General features: G+C 32.0%; 1 protein-coding gene across 8 annotated transcripts in view; it reads right to left on the bottom strand.

The window, feature by feature from the left end:
• Positions 1-24,764, bottom strand: part of LOC139517906 (ATP-binding cassette sub-family C member 5-like) — a 51,558-nt gene that overhangs the window by 12,809 nt on the left and 13,985 nt on the right. For 5 of the 8 annotated variants that reach the window (XM_071309403.1, XM_071309406.1, XM_071309409.1 and 2 more), the window contains 15 exons: positions 17,000-17,153; positions 16,339-16,478; positions 15,007-15,078; positions 14,230-14,354; positions 13,376-13,448; positions 12,782-12,985; positions 12,124-12,283; positions 11,237-11,398; positions 9,804-9,988; positions 3,254-3,430; positions 2,672-2,801; positions 1,685-1,967; positions 969-1,155; positions 578-667; positions 101-290 (listed from right to left, as the gene is read on the bottom strand). In XM_071309403.1, the coding sequence (XP_071165504.1) occupies positions 101-290; positions 578-667; positions 969-1,155; positions 1,685-1,967; positions 2,672-2,801; positions 3,254-3,430; positions 9,804-9,988; positions 11,237-11,398; positions 12,124-12,283; positions 12,782-12,985; positions 13,376-13,448; positions 14,230-14,354; positions 15,007-15,078; positions 16,339-16,478; positions 17,000-17,153 (2,332 nt within the window). Of the gene's footprint in view, positions 1-100; positions 291-577; positions 668-968; positions 1,156-1,684; positions 1,968-2,671; positions 2,802-3,253; positions 3,431-9,803; positions 9,989-11,236; positions 11,399-12,123; positions 12,284-12,781; positions 12,986-13,375; positions 13,449-14,229; positions 14,355-15,006; positions 15,079-16,338; positions 16,479-16,999; positions 17,154-18,329; positions 18,438-19,707; positions 19,816-24,764 lie in introns of all 8 variants that reach the window. The other 3 variants (XM_071309407.1, XM_071309405.1, XM_071309408.1) reach the window with 3 other exon arrangements.

The raw sequence follows: 24,764 nt of genomic DNA, 5'->3' as shown, positions 1-24,764 counted from the left end.
GATATCAAGATTAAATCTGGAAATGTTATATTTTCAATTTTCTTGGAAGACATTATGTTTTAGCAGTGTTTCTTTTTGATTTGGAGAAGAAATGACCTACCTGATCCTGATCGACCAACTATTCCAATCTTCTCCTGAGGTAGAACATCAAAGGATACACTTTTTAATGCAAGAGGTAAATTGTCTCTATATTTCATTTTATATTTTTTAAATGATATACATCCATCGGATGGCCAGTTGTCAGGTGGGCGTTGTCCTTTAATAATAGAATCGCCCTCTGATTCCACTTCCTGTAAAATAAGATTTATAATAAGTAATATATTTGGAAATGTTTATGTGTCTACAAACTACAAGATATTGTTACATGAAGGATGCTAAGAAAACATGTTTAGTTCATAATTCATATGCAAGAGGGATCTATTTTCATTCAATAAATAAATTAATTAAAACTGCAGTTTTATTTATAATGAGGTATTTTTTTAAAGTTGATATTGTAGGCATGAAAACTTTTTTGATAGTGTATACCCATTGATCTTTTTATGTCATGTCTTATACTAATTAATATTTGACCTCATACCCTAGAATAATGATTTAATCTTTCTACAGATGTGAACCTGGCCTCTGTCTCTATCGCCATTCTTATTGAAAACTGGAACAAACCCGTCATCTAAAACAGATAAATAATAATTTATGTTTACAACTTGAGATACTTGAATATAACTCACTTGAAGTAATCTTTGCAGGTAACATTCCATACGTCAACAAAAAGTTTCTCTTAAAAATAGTTAAAATCCATCACAATTGATATTATTATCATTATAATTAAAAATAATTTTTATTAACAAATATATTTAACAAATTGAAATAAGCCAGGCCTCTTTAATGAGTTTTTATACAAACATTGAAACATAAATTTGAAGTTACTAAAAAAAATGACAATCATGAAACAATGAAAAGGTTCTACAAACCTGGATGGAAAAGGCCAGCGCCATGCCTGCCAAAGCTGGAGTCATACTCTCATAATTAACAATAACTAGAAGACCTGTAACAAATATCACACACGCACTGATGATATCAAGGCGTATTGCTAACCATCGATTGGATGAAACGAACAGGAAATAGGGAACTGTATTGGTGTCAATTAAATTATGAAATCTGAAAAAACAAATATGGAAATTAATTTAACAGATAATTCCAGTTCATGTCAACCATCATTTATTCAAAAGACGAAGAAACTCTTATCAACAATTATATGAATTTAATTCAGCATAGAATATTTGTACAACTCAGTAAAATTGTTTCGCGTTTTTGACATTACGCAAATTTGACCTATTTCTTCAAGTAAATTCAACATCAATATTTATTCAGATTACAAACAAAAACTTGTTTAAAAAGCTATAAAGTACAAGTCTCATTATTTACTTTCATAGAAATAAACTAGATGTGTTTGACATAAATATCAATGCATAAAAGTAAAAAGTAAATTAGTAAATAAGATGAAACAGGAACCATAATTCCAGCAAAATGTTCAATAAGTGGTATTTTAAACTGAACTAATTTACAATAAATAAGTGACGATAATTTTCTTAAAAAAAATTCCAAGCTAACATTTTGTACTACATCAACTGTGCTTTAAAAACTGAACAGTATTGTATATTCTAAATTAAAATAACATTAGACTTACTTGTCTACAAATTCATTGGATTTTCCATATGCATGAATGGTTGATATTCCTTGAACAGATGCTTGCACATGACTGATCATTGGTGATTTTGTTACAGAATCCAGTCTTTTTAATTGTCTTATGCACGCAGCAAATAATTTGTTTAACATCACAAAAAAGAATATCAATGGCACAAGAGCTATCAAAAACCATGACGAAACATACGATATACTGACTAATGCAAAAATTATCATTAAAATGTTCTGTAAAAATATCTCCATATTTCCTGGAAGACGCACATCAACTGAAAAAGATTACATATGAGATTAACTATTTAGAAGTAGATTAAAAAACGAACTTTTTTGGCATTTAAAAAGCAACTAAAGCACCATTCCGTTGGTTTGAGTTGTGTCAAGTATGTGTATTTTAAAAATATGCAGTTTTATTGAAATGTTAAGTTTCCTGAGTCTCTAAATGTTAATACATATCGTAATCTATTATTCATATAAAATCGCAGGGTTAATTTGGCAAAGCTTGTCACCAAATTGAGCATCAATACAAGGTATTTGGATAACTACTGATTAAAAACATTTTTATGATGTTGAGGTCAAGTTGAAGGAATTCAAAAGTAAAACAAAGATCTAACAGAGTTTCATTAAACACAGGAAATATTTAATTGGTAACTTAGCTTGTTTTAATTAAACAAATATCTGATTTATGCCTATTAACAATAATTTTATATCTGCATTCAGGCGATAGAAACATACAAAAATTTAGCAGGATGACATTCTTTCAGATAAATGTTTAATTTCAGCAGAATTTCCTGATTAAATGGTATATTTTTGATATTTTAATGCACTTTCAAAACATACAAAGAAGAACATGTGAAAGACAAATCAAAGAATGAAAGATTGTAGTTGAACTATTGACATTCATTTTGACATCCTTAACATTGAGTTTTAGTTTTTAATTGTTTTATAATGAACTATTTACTATTTCTAAACTTACTTTCATCCATATCAGCAGAAAATCTATTTACAATTCTTCCAACTGGCGTTGTGTCAAAGAATTGCATTGGACAAGCTAAAATCTTGGAAAATATATTATCATGCATATTACTGGAAGCATGCAGCGTCACCTGTGAAAAGAAATTAATTTTGAAAATTTACGTAAAATTGTGTCAATTTCAAACATAGACAACGCTATATAGGTGTTTCTGTTAAAAGGACAAACAGTTTGGTTTATTTTCCAAGTGGTTTTCTGACTAGTTGGTACAACTTTACTTTCAAAGTTGTATACTTTTATAATATCTATTAAGTACAGAATTTCTGCATTTTTTCACCATAATTGTTTTCAATTTCGAATTCTTTTCCTAATTCCTAATTCTGGTTCATGACCAAAAAAAAATTCCTGTTTTGTTTTTTGTTTGTGATTTTGTTATATTTCTTAAAGTGTTTTAAGGTCAAGTTACAGTAATGACTTTAATGATAGTCTCAAAACACTTTGCACCAATTTAGGTTTTTGGCCAAACAAGGCAACCAAGTAGTATTATTCCATGACTAAACAAGATTTACCACTGTAAAAACCTACCTTCATGAAGATAGTTGCTCTCAGTAGCATTAAAAATACAATAGCAATAACAGAGAGGCCATACACTGTTACATAAAAATTCATATCCGGATTATCCCTTATGTTGCTGCTCAGAACTGTAACTGTTGTGATGTTAGTTGTATTGGACAGGTTACCTACGAAAGGTATGGTTATGTTCTACAATGAAATAATAGGATTATTACTATCTATACTATTAAACGAAAGACCTCATTTTTGGTGTCGCTTCTCTTCTTTCCACAATAAATTAATCAACACGCCTCTGTGTCCTATAGGTACAGTGCATAGTCGCATTTGTCATCCATTCATATGATTATTCAGATTGAGTTATTTTGGGAGAAAAACGAGAAAAAAGGCATCCGGACATTGTCCCGTCATCGGACGAAATTTTAAGTCTGATTAGACTTCCGGTTTGTGTTTTTCTGTATACTGTATTTTAAGAATTTTATCTGCTATCATTTTCAAGTTTACTATCCACGGCGGTCACATAGTTTATTAAATAGAGAGGGTCTGTATACTATATCAATGACCACCATGGATCGATTAGTAAACTTAAAATTGAAAGTAAATACACTATATTTATATAGTAATGAATGTTCATAATATACAGATTTATATAAGCGCTAAAATTATTCATGTGAACTTTTGATACCTTTTCTGAAATTCTCCAGTTATTAAATCTTTTACAAAATTCATTGATTACAAAAAAAGAAGATGTGGTATGATAGCCATGTTGAGACATCTCTCCACAAGAGACCAAAATGATACAGAAATTAACAACTATAGTTCACCGTACGACCTTCAACAATGAGCAAAGCCCATACCACATAATCAGCTTTAAAAGACCCTGAACTGACAAGGTAACACAATCCAAACCAGAAAACTAGCGGCCTTACTGATGTACAAAAAATGAACGAAATACAAATATGTAACACATAAACAAACAACAACCACTGAATTACAGGCTCCTTACTTAAATGTTCATAACATTCTCAATGTATTATGTTCATATTGAAATTGATAGAAAACCAAATATTGGGAATTTTGGAAATAAAGGAGGAGGGATACAAAAAAACATTGTCCTGTCCCCAATAACCTATGACTTATGATACTTTTGCTGAAATTCCCCACTTAATGTATTATGTTCATATTGAAATTGATAGAAAACCAAAATTGGGAATTTTGGAAATAAAGGAGGAAGGATAAAAAAAAAACACATTTTCCTGTTTAAGGGGTGTTACTCAAGGTAATTTGATAGTTCCAAAGCCAAAAACTGAACTGTTTAAAAAATCTTTTGCTTATTCTGGATCAGTTTTATGGAACGGACTACCTTATGAAATGCGTAAAGTGCAAAACACTTATTCTTTTAAACAAATTATAAAACAATACTTGAGACAGTCCCAATATTCAGTCTGAAATGATTGCAACTACATTGTATTACTCTTAGAATGTATGATTTTAATGATTTGTATATACTAGGTCTATTTACTACATGCGATATTTAACTGTTTTATATCTTTTAATCATGGTACATGTACACTGAACTATTATGTCTATACAATTGTGTTTATATGTTGTATGATTGCTTTTTTCTTTTATTATTACCATTTTGTTTTTACTTGTATTGCATACATGTATATGAGGGCCTCAGGGAAGATTAGTGATTGTAACTAACTGTGTTTACCCTCTTTAAATAAAGAATTTATTATTATTATTATTATTATTATTATTATGTCCCCAATAACCTTTGACTTATGATACTTTTGCTGAAATTCCCCAGTCATTCAATATTTTACATAATTCTTCCAACAACACTTTACATACTATAAACTACGCTCTGAATGCCCGCGATTTCGCGGGTGTGTTCTAGTTATCTTTGAAAAGAGAGTAATCTTCAAAAAAGAAATCAATGCTGTACATTCTATCACTTTTTACAACATTTCTGCATTTTCCAATCTTATCATTTTAAAGGTAATATATGTTCAAGATATAGACAATCACCAATAGATGTTTGTTCTTTTTGTAATATAACTAGACAAAGATTTGTTTTATTACCTATCCAATAACATTTGACTAGCCAACAACAACTATCTCTTTTAACCCTAGTAGTCATCACTAGATAGAACCAGACGTATAATTCTCCTTGTTACCTGACTAGCCAACAACAAGTATCTCTGTTAACCCTAGTAGTCATCACTAGATAGAACCAGACGTACAATTTTCTTGTTACCTGACTAGCCAACAATCAATGTATGTTTTTTACTCTTAACAACAACCATAAAAACCCTATTTCATGTATCAAACATAAACTAAAAGAACTAGCCAAGGAATTTGTTTTTGTCTGGGCTGATAAAGCTGCTAATAATATCATTATTGTTTGACATAAATTTTATATTGAGGTTCTGCAAAAGGAAATCACGAATTCACCAACATTCCAACTGACTTCATTTTCAGAAAACGACATCTGTAACAAACACAAACTTTTAGCTACTTCTTTACAAGCAGAACCAAATACAATGAAAGTCCCAACTATGTACTGGCTTCCAAAGCTACACAAAAAACCTTACAAATAAATATTTATTTCATCTTCAAGCCATTGTTCCACTACTAAATTGTCTATTCTACTTACTAGTACACTTGGTACAATAAACAAGAGGCTCTCAAGAGCCTGAATCACTCACCTGGTAAACAATGCCTTCGGCCATGTTTTTTGACGAAATAGAAAATAAAACACAAACTTTATTTTATACACCCTACTGATCATTCAAATGAAGTTTGGTTGAATATGGTCGAGTAGTTTTAGAGGAAAAGATTTTTTAAAGTTAGCAAATATGATGAACAAATTGTGAAAAATTGTCATTAAAGGACAATAACCCCTTAAGGGGTCAATTGACAATTTTGGTCATATTTAACTTATTTGTAGATCTTACTTTGCTGATCATTTTTGCTGTTTACAGTTTATCTTTATCTATAATAATATTCAAGATAATGACCAAAAACTGCAAAATTTCCTTAAAATTACCAATTAAGTGGCAGCAACCCAACAATGGGTTGTTTGATTCATCTGAAAATTTCAGGGCTGATAGATCTTGACCTAATGAACATTTTTACCCCCATGTCAGATTTGCTTTAAATGCTTTAGTTTTTGAGATATAAGCCAAAAACTGAATTTGACCCCTTTGTTCCATTTGAAGTAACGGTGGCCATGTTTTTTGACGGATCAAAAATCGAAGCACAAACTTTGTGCAGGATAATCTAAGGAACAATCATGCTAAGTTTCATCCAAATCCATTCAGTAGTTTCAGAGGAGAAGATGTTTGAAAAATTGTTAATGACGACAGACGACAACGACGGACGCCAAGTGATGAGAAAAGCTCACATTTCCTTTTAGGAAAGGTGAGCTAAAAACTGCAAAATTTCCCTAAAATTACCAATTCAGGGGCAACAACCTAGCAACGTGTCGTCCGATCCATCTGAATATTTCAGGGCAGATAGATTTTGACCTAATAAACAATTCAACCACAGTCAGATTTGATCTTAATGCTTTGGTTTTTGACATTTTACCCCTATGTTCTACTTTTAGCCGTGGCAGCCATCTTGTTTGGATGGCCAGGTCACCGGACACATTTTTTAAACTAGATACCCAAAAGATGATTGTGGCCAAGTTTGGATTAATTTGGCCCAGTAGTTTCAGAGGAAAAGATTTTTGTAAAAGATTACTAAGATTTACGAAAAATGGTTAAAAATTGACTATAAAGGGCAATAACTCCTAAAGGGGTCAACTGACCATTTCGGTCATCCGACTTATTTGTAAATCTAACTTTGCTGAACATTATTGCTGTTTACAGTTTATCTCTATCTATAATAATATTCAAGATAATAACCAAAACAGCAAAATTTCCTTAAAATTACCAATTCAGGGGCAGCAACCCAACAATGGGTTGTCCAATTCATCTTAAAATTTCAGAGCAGATAGATCTTGACCTGATAAACAATTTAACCCATGTCAGATTTTCTCTAAATGCTTTGGTTTTTGAGTTATAAGCCAAAAACTGCATTTTAACCCTATATTCTATTTTTAGCCATGGCGGCCAATTTGGTTGGTTGGCTAGGTCATTGGACACAATTTTCAAACTAGATACCCCAATGATGGTTGTGACCAAGTTTAGTTCAATTTGGCCCAGTAGTTTCAGAGGAGAAGATTTTTGTAAAAGATAACTAAGATTTATGAAAAATGGTTAAAAATTGACTATAAAGGGCAATAACTCCTAAAGGGGTCAACTGACCATTTCAGTCATGTTGACTTATTTTTAGGTCTTACTTTGATGAACATTTTTGCTGTTTACAGTTTATCTCTACCTATAATAATATTCATGATAATAACCAAAAACAGCAAAATTTCCTTAAAATTTCCAATTCAGGGGCAGCAACCCAACAATGGATTGTCCGATTCATCTGAAAATTTCAGGGCAGATAGATCTTGACCTGATAATCAATTTTACCCCATTTCAGATTTGCTCTAAATGCTTCGGTTTTTGAGTTATAAGCCAAATACTGCATTTGACCCCCATGTTCTATTTTTAGGACCATGTTTGTTGATAGATCAAAACTTCGGATACAATTTATAAACTAGATACCCAAAGGAACATTCAGTTAAAGTTTGGAAGTATTTGGCCTAGTAGTTTCAGAGGAGAAGATTCTTGAAATAATTTACGAAGACAGACGATGACAGACGACGGACGACGACGGACGCCAAGTGATGACATAAGCTCACTTGGCCCTTCGGGCCATTTGAGCTAAAAAACTGATAATGAATTGTTCAAATAAGACTTTTGATATAGTGGAATTAATTACTTTTGGAGTGTCAAAAACTCTTTGGAAGTACTTGATAAATTGCATGCATATATTGGTGATTTTTAATCTGTTCAAAGTTTTGATTTTTCTACCCTATATACTACTTTGCCTCATATTCTCATTAAGAAAAAATTGACATCCCTAATTAACTGGGCATTTAAAAAGTCAGAATGGGAGTACATATGCTCAAACTCTTTTAGGTCACTTTTTAGTAGCAATACACAAAAGAACTATGTCAATTGGACATGCTTTGATACTATATATGCGCTTGAATTTTTACTTGATAATATTTTTGTTCGCTTTGGAGTTTCCGTATATCCTCAAGTTATTAGAATTCCAATGGGGACTAACTGTGAACCACTTATTGGGGACCTGTTTTTGTATTGTAATGAGTTACAATTTATGACTAAAATTAGCAAAGACCCATCGAAACAACATTTGATACAAAAATTTAACAATACTTTTAGATATTTGGATGATATATTGGCTCTCAATAATGACGACTTCAGTATGTATACTAAAGAAATTTATCCTGTTGAACTTACTTTAAATAAAGCTAATACTAACAATGACCACTGCCCTTTCCTCGATCTTTGATATCATTAATGGGAAGTTTAATATAAAAATTTATGATAAAACCTTTAAACAGACTTATTAAGAAGGGATATAGTTATGATACTGTTGTCAGGTCATTACAGATTGCATATTTTGGCTTTAATATTGATTCACTTAAAGGGTCTTTGCATTGGATCTAAACATATTTATTTAAAAAAACAGTTGTTGGCATGTTCTTCTCATATATTTCATGATAGTATGAGAGATTGTGCCTGATATTCATATGATGAAGACATAATATTTCAATCAGTTTAATTGAGGTCTGGAACTGTCATGTCAGTTAACTGCTAGTAGTCTGTTGTTATTTATGTATTATTGTCATTTTATTTATTTTCTTTAGTTACATCTTCTGACATTGGACTTGGACTTCTCTTGAACTGAATTTTAATGTACGTATTGTTATGCGTTTACTTTTCTACATTGGGGGAGGGTTGAGATCTCATAAACATGTTTAACCCCTCCACAATTTTGCACCTGTCCCAAGTCAGGAGCCTCTGGCCTTTGTTAGTCTTGTATGATTATGTCCGTTATAACTGTACTAGTATACAAATTTTTTAAGGGGCCAGCTGAAGGACGCCTACGGGTGCAGGAGTTTCTCGCTACATTGAACACCCATTGGCAACCTTCGGCTGTTGTCTGCTCTATGGTCGGGTTGTTGTCGCTTTGACACATTCCCCATTTCCTTTCACAATTTTATTAATACCTGGTAGCCAGCACTAGATTTAACCAGACCATACAATCCATAGACTCTGGACTATTGGTCCAATCACTTTGGTCTAAACACTTTATATTTGATTAGTCTCTTTGGTCTAACCACTAACATTTTGCTTTAAATCTTGGTGAAGCAAATATGACATCCTCTAACAACTTGACCTATTTGAAGCCTAATATTCATAAGAACATGTAAATATAAAAATTGCCAGAAGTTTCTTATAACTTGATCCATCTATTAGATATAATGAATATGACAGCCCGCACCTACTGGCACTACCTGTCTGGACCTAGATATTTGCTACAAGATTCAATAACTTTATTATAAGAACTCATACAGGTTTCTACTCACCCCACCTCCTTGGTCTAACCAGTATGACAGCCACCAACTACTGCCAGTTTGGATTCCTATATTTAGAATAAACATGAGAACTGCTAGGCAAGATATTAAAACACCACCAGCAGCTTGTATATAATCCCAGTAAGTCCTAAATGTCACTTTGCCTTTTCCCATCTCCTCTGCAACCATTAGCTTTCCTATAAAACAAATAGATTAATGGTTGAGTTTCTTTAAGAATGTTTAATAGACATCAGCTTTACAATCATACAAATAATAGAATATTTAAACATAATTTTCTATAAATCAGCATTAACAACAAGAATGTGTCCATAGTACACGGATCCCCACTCGCACTATCATTTTCTGTGTTTAGTGGATTGTGAAATTGGGGTAAAAACTCTAATTTGGTATTAAAATTAGAAAGATCATATCATAGGGCACATGTGTACTGCGTTTCAAGTTGATTGGACTTCAACTTCATCAATAACAACCTTGACCAAAAAGTTTAACCTGAAGCGGGACGAACGGACGGAAGGACAGACGGACGGAAGAACGAACGAAGGGACGCACAGACCAGAAAACATAATGCCCCTCTACTATCGTAGGTGGGGCATAATAAAGAACCAAGATTGCACACTTTGTTGTGCTCATTATATCCCCACTGGTACTTCAAAGTACAGGGAACCAGGATGTTTGTATCTGTCAGATCTAAAACACTTGCATGTAACAACTCATCACTGTCAGCTGCTGATTAATTAAGTTTTACTTGAAGAAAGTGCGACACAAAATTTCAACTTTGTTCACCAAATTGAAAAATTCAAAGTATCAGTAAAAAGGAAGTAGGTGTCTGACAGAATCATAAAATGGTTACTCATTTCAACTCACCAATATGAAGTTTTTCTGTTCAGTAATTCAGAGAAAAGTGCGACAGAATAGCTGTTGGATAAAAGACAGGGTGAATGAAATATAGACTTCCTACTAGAGTTATACTATAAGGAAATGGGGCCTAATTTCAATGATAAAACCATCAATTGTTGGTCAACAAATTGATCTATCAAATTGCAATCTATATCTTCATGTATATTAACAATGAAGCGAACCAATAATTTAACTTGGTAATGCATGCTAATTTGTAATTTTCAACATTTCAATCAAGAGTTGAGTGCAATTTAGAAGTAACAGTTTGTGACAATTCTTAATTGGCTGAAACCATCTTTGTAAAAAAGCTGGGATTAAAAGACACAAACTACTAGAACTGATGTTTATATTCTGGTCTGGTCACTTTATTCAATGGTTAACATTAGGCTTGAGCATATAGTTTGAGGGGAGATAATCAACAAGAAAAAGAAGTGATGAATTTGAAATCACTGAAATTAAACATGCATTACCAGCTAAAGACCTGCTGATGGACCTCTGTATCAGTACTATATTTATAATGACCTCACCTGCTTTTTTCATTTCTTCTTTATCATTAGTAGCAGACATGACACTGGCCTGCTGATGGAATCCTGGTTTTTGAAATCCTGATTTCTGTGAAGAATCAGAAAATGTCCTCTGTCTTACAGTGGTCACTGGCTGTGGTGATCCTGGGATGGAATTAATTCTTTCTATAAAATATTTATTGTTCTTTTCATTGCTTAAGCAGAAGTTAAAAAAATCACTCAATTTTTCCCCCTTGAAAAGACAGTCCAGACCTACATGCTGTTTTAATATATTTATATTTTCAATAATAGAAAAAATAACGGTATTTTGTATCCATCCATGACACATAATCAATAGGGTATTAATGCCCTTTTCCGTCAGGCATCAAATGCTCATTTTTGACTACTATTAGTGTCAAATTGGTTAAAATTTTACTATGATTTGTCAAAATAATTTATTGTGATTTGTCAGAGGTGTAAAATAAATATCATTACTGTGAATCTTCAAAATCAGTTGATTATTCCATCGTCTAAAAGAATGTGTACATATTATCGTCATGCACCAAAAATTACAGTTAACGTCATTTGGCAAGATTTTTTTACCTTTATTCTTCATGAAGTAACCCCCATTACAACCATAAATCACTACATGCACAGCACAATAAAACATATGCTAAAAGGAAAATGATGTTATTGCTTGTCTTTATCTCAAAATTACAGTGAGGTCTTTTACATGGATAAAAAAAATCCAACTCTACCTCACTGTCAGTTTAAGACAACCCATAGCACATTAGGCATTTAATTTAAGAAAGGAATATACACAATAATTGAACATCAAACTTGTCAGATATAACAAATCAAGACATCATTACTCTGAATACACACTGTCAGAAATAACAATACAATATTACCTCTGATATCATCGTCCACATCCTCGTTGTCATCTTGGGTATAGTATGTAGTGATGAGGTTAGAATATTCTCCATTCCTAGCCATCAGTTCATCATGTTTACCCCTCTCTGTTATTCTCCCATTAGATAACACAATTATTCCATCACATTGGCTTAGATACTGTAACAAAATATATAGACATGTCCATAGAAAATTATATCTGTTACTTTTTTTACTAGTGTCCAGGTGTTTTGTGTAATAAAATTTATTCTGTTGCTTTCAAAATGAAGCTTCATGTACTTTCAGTGATTTAAGCATAATTTAATAAGTTTTCCTTTTTCTAGGTAATGTTTCTCAAACTAAGTAGCATAACTAAGACTTAACTTCTTGCTTTTTGCTTCTTGTTGTGTTCAGAGAGGGACGGTAGGAGGGGGTTTTCATTCTTAATTCCAAAAAAAATATAAAATTCCTTGCCCTAATCCTGAAAAAATAATCATCAATCCCTTAGTCCTGATTAGGGTAAATCCCAAATTCTTATAAAATAAAGGCATAATCCTGACGTGTCAAAAATGGTCCATCCATCATTTTCAAAACATTTGATCATTGGAATAAAATTAACTAAGAAATATATATAGACTGCACTTGTTTTAAAGATATGTCACCCTACATGTATATTACCTGTAACTGATGAGTAACAAAGATTACAGTTTTCCCTTTGAGAGCCTTTGTCAGGTATTCAGTAAAGATATGTCTTCCTACATGTATATCTACGGCTGATAAAGGATCGTCCAATAAATATACATCTTTATTTGCATACAGAGCCCTGGCCAAACTGATCCTCTGTTTCTGGCCACCACTCATATTTATACCTTTCTCTCCAATCTACAAAAGATAACAAGGTATCGTGAGGGATATAAGTCCTAATCAGGAAGTAATTCTTGCAATCACTATTGCCATTTTTCAGAGCATGTCAATGAACATGAAATATTTGTCTGAAAGGCTGCTGTTTTAAAATGAAAATGTTTCAAGTTGATGGATAATAAATGTGAGAAAGTGAAATAGAATGATGTTTGTAATGATTTTGGTTTAAAGTCTTGTCACTGACAATGTACCTAAGATAGGCCAAACATAGATATTTGTGTGAAAGTAGACATAATTTCAATTACATAAAGTCCTACGCTATGAATCCTATAGCACAAATCAAAACCATAATTAAAAGATTGCCTATAGATTTCTAATGTATGAATTTATAACAAATCAATTTCTATTTACCTCTGTTTCACTGCCAGATACAAAAGATTCCAAATCTTCTTGTAAACAACAGGCATGAATTACATCATTGTATCTAAAAATATAAAAAATAGTATAATTTATTAGTCTGGATTGTATGTAATAGTAAAAAGAAATATCCAATATCAAAAATTAAAACATAAGAGGTCTTCCCTTTGTCTGTAACACTCTGATCAGTACTTTATTAAATTGCACATCACAGCTTTGTAATTTAAAATTTTAATGCCCGTCAACTTATCAAGTCCTCTTTGAGGTTTGCTATTAAAAAAAAGAAACAACCGTTGATTCTAACACAAAAAGCACACAAAATTAACACCCCCCCCCCCCCCCCCCAATCATATTGATATCATCAGCTGATCAACAAAACACGTAGCCTTTTTTAACTCATTTACTGAACTCATTTAAAATCCTGACCTAATTTTTCAAGAAAACTCTTGTTTTCAGTAACAGTGACCATAATATTTGACCTCTCGGATCTAAAATCAATACATGTCTTCTCCTTCCCTACATCAGCCATCTGTATAATTTCTTGAAAACATGCAAAAAATAATCAAGTTACCATCTGGAAACAATTTGTTTGCAACACATAGATGGAAGGGAGGAAATACATAAAGATCATGAAAGATGGATGGAAAAACATCCAAAAAAACTATATATGATATATATGCTAAAAAAAGATTCAGGAAGCATAAGATAGTGGAATCTACTGCATAAAGTAAAATAAAAAGGAATTTTAATTAAAGCCTTTATTTAAAAGCATGCATGTTAAATAAAATTTAAAAGAATCAAAATTCTAATGCTTTTGTATACTAAGATTCTTTATATAAAGGATTTACTTTTTTTCATCATAAAGTTCTTCAAACAGAATATTTTCTTTGACTGTGGCATTCATTATCCAGGCTTGCTGAGAGACGTAGGCCAGACTTCCACTTACACCTATCCTACCTTCCACTAAAGTCATCTGCAAAAAGTTAAAATAAAATAATAACATTTCCATCAACCTTGAAGGTAAAACTGTCTTTACATGATTTGGTCAATTCTTTTTGATGCCTCATCATCATTCCATCAACCTTGAAGGTAAAACTGTCTTTACATGATTTGGTCAATTCTTTTTGATGCCTCATCATCAACCTTGAAGGTAAAACTGTCTTTACATGATTTGATCAATTCTTTTTGATGCCTCATAATCAAATTATAATTTGTTGTTTTCATTTGTTTTAGATGTACATCTCTTAAAATGGCTTACAGAACTTTATTCCCAGATGCACACGAACCGAGAAATAAATCTTAATTAATTATAACAAGACTGATTTTAATGGACAATCATGTACAATAAAACATAAAATTTTATAAATAGACATAAGTGATAAACCAAGAAACAATAATGATATTGGTAATGGTTATATAAAGTTATAGTTGTTTTCTTAATTAACTATATAACAAATCAAAGGGATAGGGTTGTATATTTCTTTATGTTCACATCAAAATTAGGCACATAAATCTTTTTTCTGTATCTAAATCATTTAAATAACTACAATTTTTAAAGCATAATCTGACATAACTTGTCTTTGTTGTTTGAAGGCTGAATATAAATTGATATGAGGTATACTTACCCTGCCAAGGATACTAGAAATAAGGGAACTTTTACCACTTCCAACACTGCCACATACACCAATAATTTTACCCTACAAAATAAAAAAAAGTTTGTCTTCTGTTGTGTCTTAAAATTGCATATTTAGAAACGATCAATTATAAATATAAGGAAAATTAGTATGATTGCCAAGAAGACGTCCAGGTTTTAAAATGGTCAAATCTTTAAAAATAACTAGGATGCAAAATAGGAGTATCAGGAGGACAAGTGCATGTCCTGTAGAAGAATCTGAACAAGGAAAGTTGAATTCTGTTTTAGCGATTTCCAAGCATTTGTGGATTAAGAAACTAACTTGTATAGACAGAACGATTTACTTTGGATTCATTATCATTTTTTGGATACAAATTTTCAATATCACCTATTCCAGGTGGACCACAAAATTTAAATGTTGAACAAATTGTAAATTTTCTAAAGGCTTATATATTTTTCCTCAATCTAGGAAAATTGGTTCCTGAAAAAAATTAATTCCACAGAAGTTTATATTTTTGATATGGTAAAATCCAAAAATTTATGTAGATCAAAATAAGTTTTAAAAAAATGCATAACTTCACGTAGATTGATTTTATGTGTTTAAATAAAAAGTGGCTATTTCATGGCATTTTTATTGGTGTAGGAATACTGGAGAAAACAATCCACTATTTGGCACTGGAGTTTAACACCAGTCACATGTTGAGTTTAAACTCATAACCTTTTTGTGTGACAGGCTAATGATTTTAAAAGATGAACTTCTTATAAGTTGTAATACCACCAAATCATGATAAGTCACATCCGGTTGTATACCAAAATAGGTCGAAAAAAAATATTCCCTTGAATTTGACAGTTGTATAGGTAATTAATCCTACATTTTATTGCAGTAAAAGGTTTCTGTGTCATAAACATATGTCTTGGGTATTTTAAAGCACCATTATTATTATTTGGGGGGATTTCTATATAGTATTTTGTAATCTTGAGGTTACATGGTGACTAAACCTTGTACACAGATAAAATAAGGGGAGAAATTTGATTGGTTAACTTCCAGTTATGGTTATTTTCTTATATGCAATGAAATGTTATGTGATTTTTTTTCTATAGTACTGGACAGGATAAAACTTTACTCATGCCAAGTATTTCTTTATTTGAAACAAAGATAAATTCTACACATTTTTTTGAAAAGTGCAAATTTAACAAAGACTAATAGGAGAAAATCAATGGTGGTATTACACCTATAACACTTGGCCATGGAGGCTGAAAGGAACAGGACCACATTGCTAAAAGCTAAGAAACTGAAGTATAACTATAATAAATATGTCTCAACCTTTTCTAAGGTAAAGTCAATATCACAAAGAGTTTGGTCTGGAGATGATGAGCTCTGATTATCATCTGTATCTTCTTGAAGTTTCTGTTTCTCATCAATGCTCTGTTTGCTGGACATGTCTTTTCCATTTGCAGCATTAACTATAATTATTAATAATAGATCAACTTAACAAGAAAGAAATAAAGGGAAATGATCAACCATAGAAATGAAAGGAAAAAATAATAACTTATATGATTCTTCAGTGGTCAATATCTTTGTGACTGTTTGATTTTTCAAAACAATATGATCATTGTTTTAAAAGACAGCAACTTCAAGAAAATCACTGTTCCATTAATCTTTGGTCTTTCTCCAATATTTTGTGAACTTTCTAACTTGTGCACATTCTTTTTTCTCCAAGATTGTCTTCTTGTACAAATGACATGTATTGTCCGTATCAAAACACTCATTTAAATCATTACAATTCTTAAAATAAAGCTAAAAACAAAACAAAACCTTACAGATAATGACCAACACAAGCCTATCTTTTTTAATTTTTTCTAAACATAGAGATCTACAGTTTAAAACTCTAAAAACTCTAAAGAAGGCAAATGAGTGGCTCTTTCATTGATTGATATAAAGACTTTCGTTTCAATCCTCCATTAAACAATTAGGTAATGCTAACCTTTTATTTCAATATCAATTCTGCCATCTTTGATTATTTCTATGTTTGCTCTATCAACATCCCATACAAATGAGGCATTTTTCATCACCACCATATGATTAGGGTTACTGATTTTGGTGGGAAATTCTTTGATTTCTTCCATCAGCAACACGCTCTACAACAACATAATTCACACATTTAATACACAGCAACTTATGCATACAATCCCTATATTATTCTAATTTATTTAATAAATTTAATTAACCATGTAATATTTGAAACAAATCTGCACAGCAAAAATAGGTAATGGTCAAAAGCTAAAGTGACTTTAAAAAGACATTTTTCTTCATTGCAATTATTTTTTCATAAATATTCTTATTTTGTGCATTCTCTCAATTCTTATTTTTATACACATAAAACTTCACTTATCTAAATTTTCAATTATATAATTAAGGAATATTCATGTTAGCATTTGATGAAATTAAATGAAGCTTGTTTCAAAGTAATATGTATCTACAAATTCAAATGAGCTGATCTAAAAGACCTTTGGTTCCTGTAATAAATGTAACTAATTTCATGATAACAAATCTTGCTTTGCCACAGCACAAAGTTAATAAAAGCATGAAAAGAACTGAAATATAGGTCCTCAGCAATAAGTATGGGTTCGTTGGATGTTGATTCTTAGATTACATTTCATGAGATGTACGCCCTTGATGACAAGTATAATAGCATATATAAGAAGTTGGGCCTATGAATAGGGATTAATTCATGAGATATGGCTACTTATCAATAGGTATCATCTCATTAGATTTAGGTCCTTAGTAACAAATACCAATTCATAAGATGTAAGTCATTATGTTGTGACAGATACCATTTCATGAGATGTAATCCCTTAGTAAATTATCATTTCATGAGATGTAATCCCTTAGTAAGTTATCATTTCATGAGAAGTAATCCCTTAGTAAGTTATCATTTCAATAGATGTAGGTCCTTAGTAACAGGTAATGCAATTATAAATGAAAGGTGAAACCTCATATTCTGTTTGAAAATGTATTATTGTAATATAGATGTAACATCAAACCAAATATCAAAGCTCTCTATAAGTGTTTCTTTATAAATGCAGCAAATAAAAGAAAACATTTAAAATATTGAGGAGTAAAGCCCCCTGTTTGAACCTATTTGTTACTACTTGTTATACAATCATCTACCAATTATCTTCTAAAGACATGTGAAAACAGCTAAAAATGGAGTAACACATTGATTTTATTGAACATAAGACACATTTCATGTGTCAACTGTCACGAACAATTTTTTGTGTAATTTTTCAAGGGAGGGTTGTAATAAGTATTACCTTTATCCTCTCTGCCGTTATAGAAACTTCAGATAAAGTTCTAACAAGCTTGGCAGCTTGTGCTATACTTCTTTTCATTGAGTTAAGAATTGCAACTAAAACAAATGCCTACATGCAAAAAGGAAGGTCTTTTAAATTAGTAAAATTCAAATCCACAACCAACATCAAATTAAAATTCTCAAAGTAGCAATTTCCTGTAATTAATGATAACCAATAATTTTCACATCAAACGCTTCCTTCCATATTGAGCATTTTTTTAGGGCACTAAGCCAGGAACAGAACTTCCATTATGAGGAGGGTCAGGTGACATTCAGGCCTAGTACAGGCAATAAAGTAATAACAAAATGTCTATGCAGCAATATGATAAAACTGCATGTTTAAACATCAGAAACTTGAACCACAGTTTTTCAAAAGCAAGTTTGAATGCATTTTCTCATTCATAATAGTACTAAATTTTCTTAAGAATAATATTCCAAGAAAAAAGCATACAAATAATATGCAAGACAGATAAAAGCCGAACAAAATGTAGTGCCCTAAATTTGTTTCTGGACTTTTAATTTTGTTTTTTAAGAATTGTTTAAGTGGCCACAAGCAAGCTTCTGTGAAGTTCTGCTAAGAAAATATATCTAATAATGAACACAGCATATCTTATAAGTACTCACTGAACAGGTAATATTGATAGTACTCACTGAACAGGTAATATTGATAGTACTCACTGGACAGGTAATATTGATTGTACTCACTGAACAGGTAATATTGATTGTACTCACTGAACAGGTAATATTGATAGTACTCACTGAACAGGTAATATTGATAGTACTCAATTTCGAAAAGTTAGTGAAACAAACTTTGCATACATTAATATGCGTTTTTTTTTATTTAAAACTGTACCATCATCGCCTGCTACTCTTACTATTAAACAATGGACCCTTTTAGTCATATTGGATGGATCCCACATGTATAAAAAGTATGAATATATTATAGTGATCATTTATTCAGTCCATTATTACTTTGAAAATAAAACTTTCAACCCAAAGAGCTCAACCATATATCAAAGCATGTCACTATCGATGGGAGAATTATTTTTATTTATAAAAAGGAACAACAAAGGCTTTTTATTGTTGTAATCAATTTTAAAATATTGAAAAAAGTTAAGGAGACAGGTAAGTTAAAAGTTCAAGTGCAATTATGTGACAGCCAGGACCTGTGATGCAGTACGTTTTGTTGGTCCCTCTATGTCCTTTATTTCATAAAATGTGTAGTGACAATATCTGGTCATCAGCTAGGAGTGAGAAGGTTTGAATGAAATGACAGTATTGGGTCATCGGCCAGTAGTGAGAAGGTTTGGTGGAGATTGAAGCATTGATTATTATGTTACCTTCATCCTTCTCCCAGCAACATGTAATTCAGATAAATATCTCACAGTTCCAGGGATCATTCCTACTGATATCCTCATACTATTATACAGAGCAACAAGAGTAAAAACCTGAAAAACCCTCATCTTATCTAGATTGGTTTAAAGTACGGATGTCAAAAGATCTGAAATTTAATACTCGGATACTCGGTCATAATACTCGAGTACTCGCTAGTACTAGGATGAATCTCAAACATTTACTGAAAAGTTTAAATTTTAGGTGGGATGCAGTGTTTTTGTTATAACCTTTCATAAACATATTAACGAAATACAAAGTACTACAAAAATAGCTTGATCCTCTGTTTTTTGTATCAATTAAACAATGAATTACCGACCGCCGTTTCTACAAATAATCTATCATAATAGCAATTATTGTTTGGGCACATGTTCATAAACCAAATATCAATAAAATCATAAATATCTGCATATAAAGATTGACAAAGTAGACAATATATGTATCATCTGTTCCTGAGGAGTTGGTATTTTTTTATAATACAATTTGTCCATTAATTTGTCAACAACCCTATTGGCCTTTTCGTATTGATCAGTCTTACTTTTTCTGTGTTTTGTTTTTTTTGCACTATTGTTTGTCAGATTTTCTTTCTTTTTAGCCATGACATTGTCAGTTTATTTTGGACTTTTGGGTTTGAATGTCGCTCTCGTACTTCCGACTTTCTTTAAATTGTAAATTAAACAATTATAGTTAAGTTTCTAAAACAGAGTAATTAAAATAATTTAAATGTACAACTCATACCAATCACATTTACATAGAAGTCTTGAATAATAAACAAAGATAAGTTTTTACAGCATTTGATGAGTTAATTATTAATCCATGGAAGTGTTGATCCTTGTACAAACACCGTTAAAAATGTCCTTAATCAGTTGCGTAAGGGTTCACTGCAGGTCACTTTGATTTTGTTCTTGATTAGAAATATGATATGTTCAACAATTTCAGAAGAATGACTGTTTGACTTATACTATTTTTTGTTACAAGTAGTACACATGACAAGAGTGCACACGCTGAAATGTCTCGCCTTCTATACTGGATGACAGTTGAACAGAGAATAAAATATCATAAGTTAGTGATGACATTTAAGTGCATTAAAAATGATGCCCCATCATATCTTACTAACAAGTTTCATTATGTTTCAGACAGAAATCCATACCCCTTGAGAAATGCTGTTCAAGGAAACCTCATACTCCCTAAACGAAAAAGAGAATTGTTCAAAAAATCTTTTATGTATTCTGGACCATTCTTGTGGAATAATTTGCCAATACCGTTAAGAAATATTACAAATGTTAATTCTTTCAAATACAAAATAACAGATCATTTATTGAAATCAACCTAGCTGTATCAATAATATAAAAAAACTGATCATGTCATCATGTTTATCTTTTTCATCACATTTTATCAAGTTGTATTAAACATTATTATCATACTTGACTTTTTATACTAATGTATGCAATGTATATGTTTGCATTTTGTTTGATTTCTCATGTCGAGGGCCTCAGGAAAGATTAGTTATATAGCTAACTGTGTAATCCTCTTAAAATAAAGTATTGTTGTTGTTGTTGTTGTTATACTAATCATTGATATTATGTTGATAGTCCTAAGTATAAAGCTAAGCTTTATTACAACTATCACATAAACTTAACATTAACCAAGATAACTAAACAAAGACCAATGAACCTTGAAAATGAGGTCATGGTCAGAAAAACCTTGCCAGGCAGACATGTACAGCTAACAATGCTTCTATACAACATATATAGTTGACCTATTACTTATAGTTTAAGAAAAATAGACCAAATCACAAAAACTAAACACTGTGCAATGAACCATGAAAATGAGGTCACGGTCAAATAAAACCTGCACGACTGACATAAAGACCATAAAATATTTCCATACACCAAATACAGTTGACCTATGGCATATAGTATTAGATAAAAGACCAAAACTAAAAAACTTAACTTTGGCCACTGACTGAACCATGAAAATGAGGTCAAGGTCAAATGACATCTGTCAGTTGGACATGTACACCTTACAGTCCTTCCATACACCGAATATACTAGCCCTATTGCTATTAGTATCTGAGATATGGACTTGACCACCAAAACTTAACCTTGTTCACTGATCCATGAAATGAGGTCAAGGTCAAGTGAAAACTGTCTGACAGACACGAGGACCTTGCAAGGTACACACATATCAAATATAGTTATCATATTACTTATAATAAGAGAGAATTCAACATTACAAAAAAATTGTACTTTTTTTAAGAGGTCACTGAACCATGAAAATGAGGTCAAGGACATTGGACATGTGACTGACGGAAACTTCGTAACATGAAGCATCTATATACAAAGTATGAAGTATCCAGGTCTTCCACCTTCTAAAATATAAAGCTTTTAAGAAGTGAGCTAACACCGCAGCCGTCGTAGTTGCCGCCGCCGAATCACTATCCCTATGTCGAGCTTTCTGCAACAAAAGTTGCAGGCTTCGCAAAAACATTCCCTCGGAATGAAAGGAGGTTGTTAGTACATTTTTTGTACTACTATAACAAATAGTAGCCTCAGGATAAACATATTTATGTTATCAGTTGATTTTATTTAGTATTACGAAGGAAATATTTTAATGGAAAAGTGAGTGAAAATATGAAGAGGAATATCTCAAGATGTAGAACATGCTAATGAGCATCCAAGTACTAAAACTGTACTAGAGTACTCAGCCTTCAGAGCGAGTACCTGAGTACTCGTTGCCATCCCTAGTTTAAAGATATCAATTTACTTATGAAAAAAGACTAGGAAAGCTGCTAACAGGTCAAGGAGTTACAAGTTATTCTATTTTAAACAGAATGTTTTTGTTTGATTTGATTTTCAACTTTGCCACATAAGGGGAGATAACTCAGATAAGTGGAGATAACTCAGATAAACTACATTTTATAATAGAATGTGTTGTGAATTTACCTATTTTATTTTACTACAAGAAAAGAGTCTGGCGTCCCATTATTTTTCTTTTTCTTATCTTATAGCATAATTTTAGAGCTATCTTCTCATTTTTCATCTTAAATTCTATTGTGTAGTTTCTTTTTATCTCACAAAACTGGGTTTTCCATGCTTAATTAATACAAACTCTGACAGTTTTGCACAACCTGTAGCATGAACAAAAGCATGGTGACCCATACCTTTTACAACCTGTAGCATGAACAAAAGCATGGTGACCCATACCTTTTACAACCTGTAGCATGAACAAAAGCATGGTGACCCATACCTTTTACAACCTGTAGCATGAACAAAAGCATGGTGACCCATACCTTTTACAACCTGTAGCATGAACAAAAGCATGATGACCCATACCTTTTACAACCTGTAGCATGAACAAAAGCATGGTGACCCATACCTTTCACAACCTGTACTATGAACAAAAGCATGGTGACCCATACCTTTTACAACCTGTAGCATGAACAAAAGCATGGTGACCCATACCTTTTACAACCTGTAGCATGAACAAAAGCATGGTGACCCATACCTTTTACAACCTGTAGCATGAACAAAAGCATGATGACCCATACCTTTTACAACCTGTAGCATGAACAAAAGCATGGTGACCCATACCTTTTACAACCTGTAGCATGAACAAAAGCATGGTGACCCATACCTTTTACAACCTTCAGCATGAACAAAAGCATGGTGACCCATACCTTTCACAACCTGTACTATGAACAAAAGCATGGTGACCCATACCTTTTACAACCTGTAGCATGAACAAAAGCATGATGACCCATACCTTTTACAACCTGTAGCATGAACAAAAGCATGGTGACCCATACCTTTTACAACCTGTAGCATGAACAAAAGCATGATGACCAATACCTTTTACAACCTGCAGCATGAACAAAAGCATGGTGACCCATACCTTTTACAACCTGCAGCATGAACAAAAGCATGGTGACCCATACCTTTCACAACCTGTACTATGAACAAAAGCATGGTGACCCATACCTTTTACAACCTGTAGCATGAACAAAAGCATGGTGACCCATACCTTTTACAACCTGTAGCATGAACAAAAGCATGGTGACCCATACCTTTTACAACCTGTAGCATGAACAAAAGCATGATGACCCATACCTTTTACAACCTGCTGCATGAACAAAAGCATGGTGACCCATACCTTTTATCATGGTGACCCATAGTTTTTCTCACATTTTTTAAGAGACCATCATGTAAACTACATTGTGAAAAATTCTCAAAAAATTCTATGGACCCTCTAGCTAACTTACACACTTTCCACTCATTTTTTATTCCAGGACATTAAATTCTTGTTCAATGTCAGTTGCCATTCTAAATCTCTGTGTCCTATGACAAATGACAATGTGTTGCCTGTTATAGACTGTCATTTGCTGTGACTATACTTTCATAACCTGCCGCTTGTTAGGTATATGTTAATGTTACCCTTGATGAACACTTGCAGTATAGAGGTATAGAGATTAGGGAAAACACATGTTAGTCTAAGGACGTTCTGGGATGCATCAATAAGGTTTGTCTGTTAACTATTTTACCTTCATGTGCAAAATAATGGCTACACTGAAGTATGCTCATTCATTGGAATAATCTGAAACATGGTTCAAGAGGTAAATCTTCAACAGAATTTTTGAGTTGTAATCTAAAGAAATGTTATTTGATACTAAAATGATGGCACTAGAATTATCTACAGAAATTATAATGTCGTTAGTTTTAAAAGCAACATGTCTTGATTAGTATATGGTTGACATCTTTTTATTAAAGAAACTACAAAAGAAAATTTGTTGACAGTTTCTTTAATAATAATCTGAGCAAATAATATCTCTATGAAGAGGTGTAAATTTATCACGATGTGAACTATGTAATGTACACTTCTATTTAAATGCTTTAAAAATGAAAAATATGTTTTGAGGAAAATGATATGGTAAATTTGTTCCACGTAATCACTCCTTTTGATAAATTCACTCATATGAAACTGTCAACATTTTTCAAGAAATAAGTAA

The sequence above is a fragment of the Mytilus edulis genome, chromosome 3, assembly GCF_963676685.1.
Source record: "Mytilus edulis chromosome 3, xbMytEdul2.2, whole genome shotgun sequence".
NCBI classification, from domain to species: Eukaryota; Metazoa; Mollusca; class Bivalvia; order Mytilida; family Mytilidae; genus Mytilus; species Mytilus edulis.
Note: the sequence above shows the minus strand (reverse complement) of the source record. Positions and strands in the feature narration are given on the sequence as shown.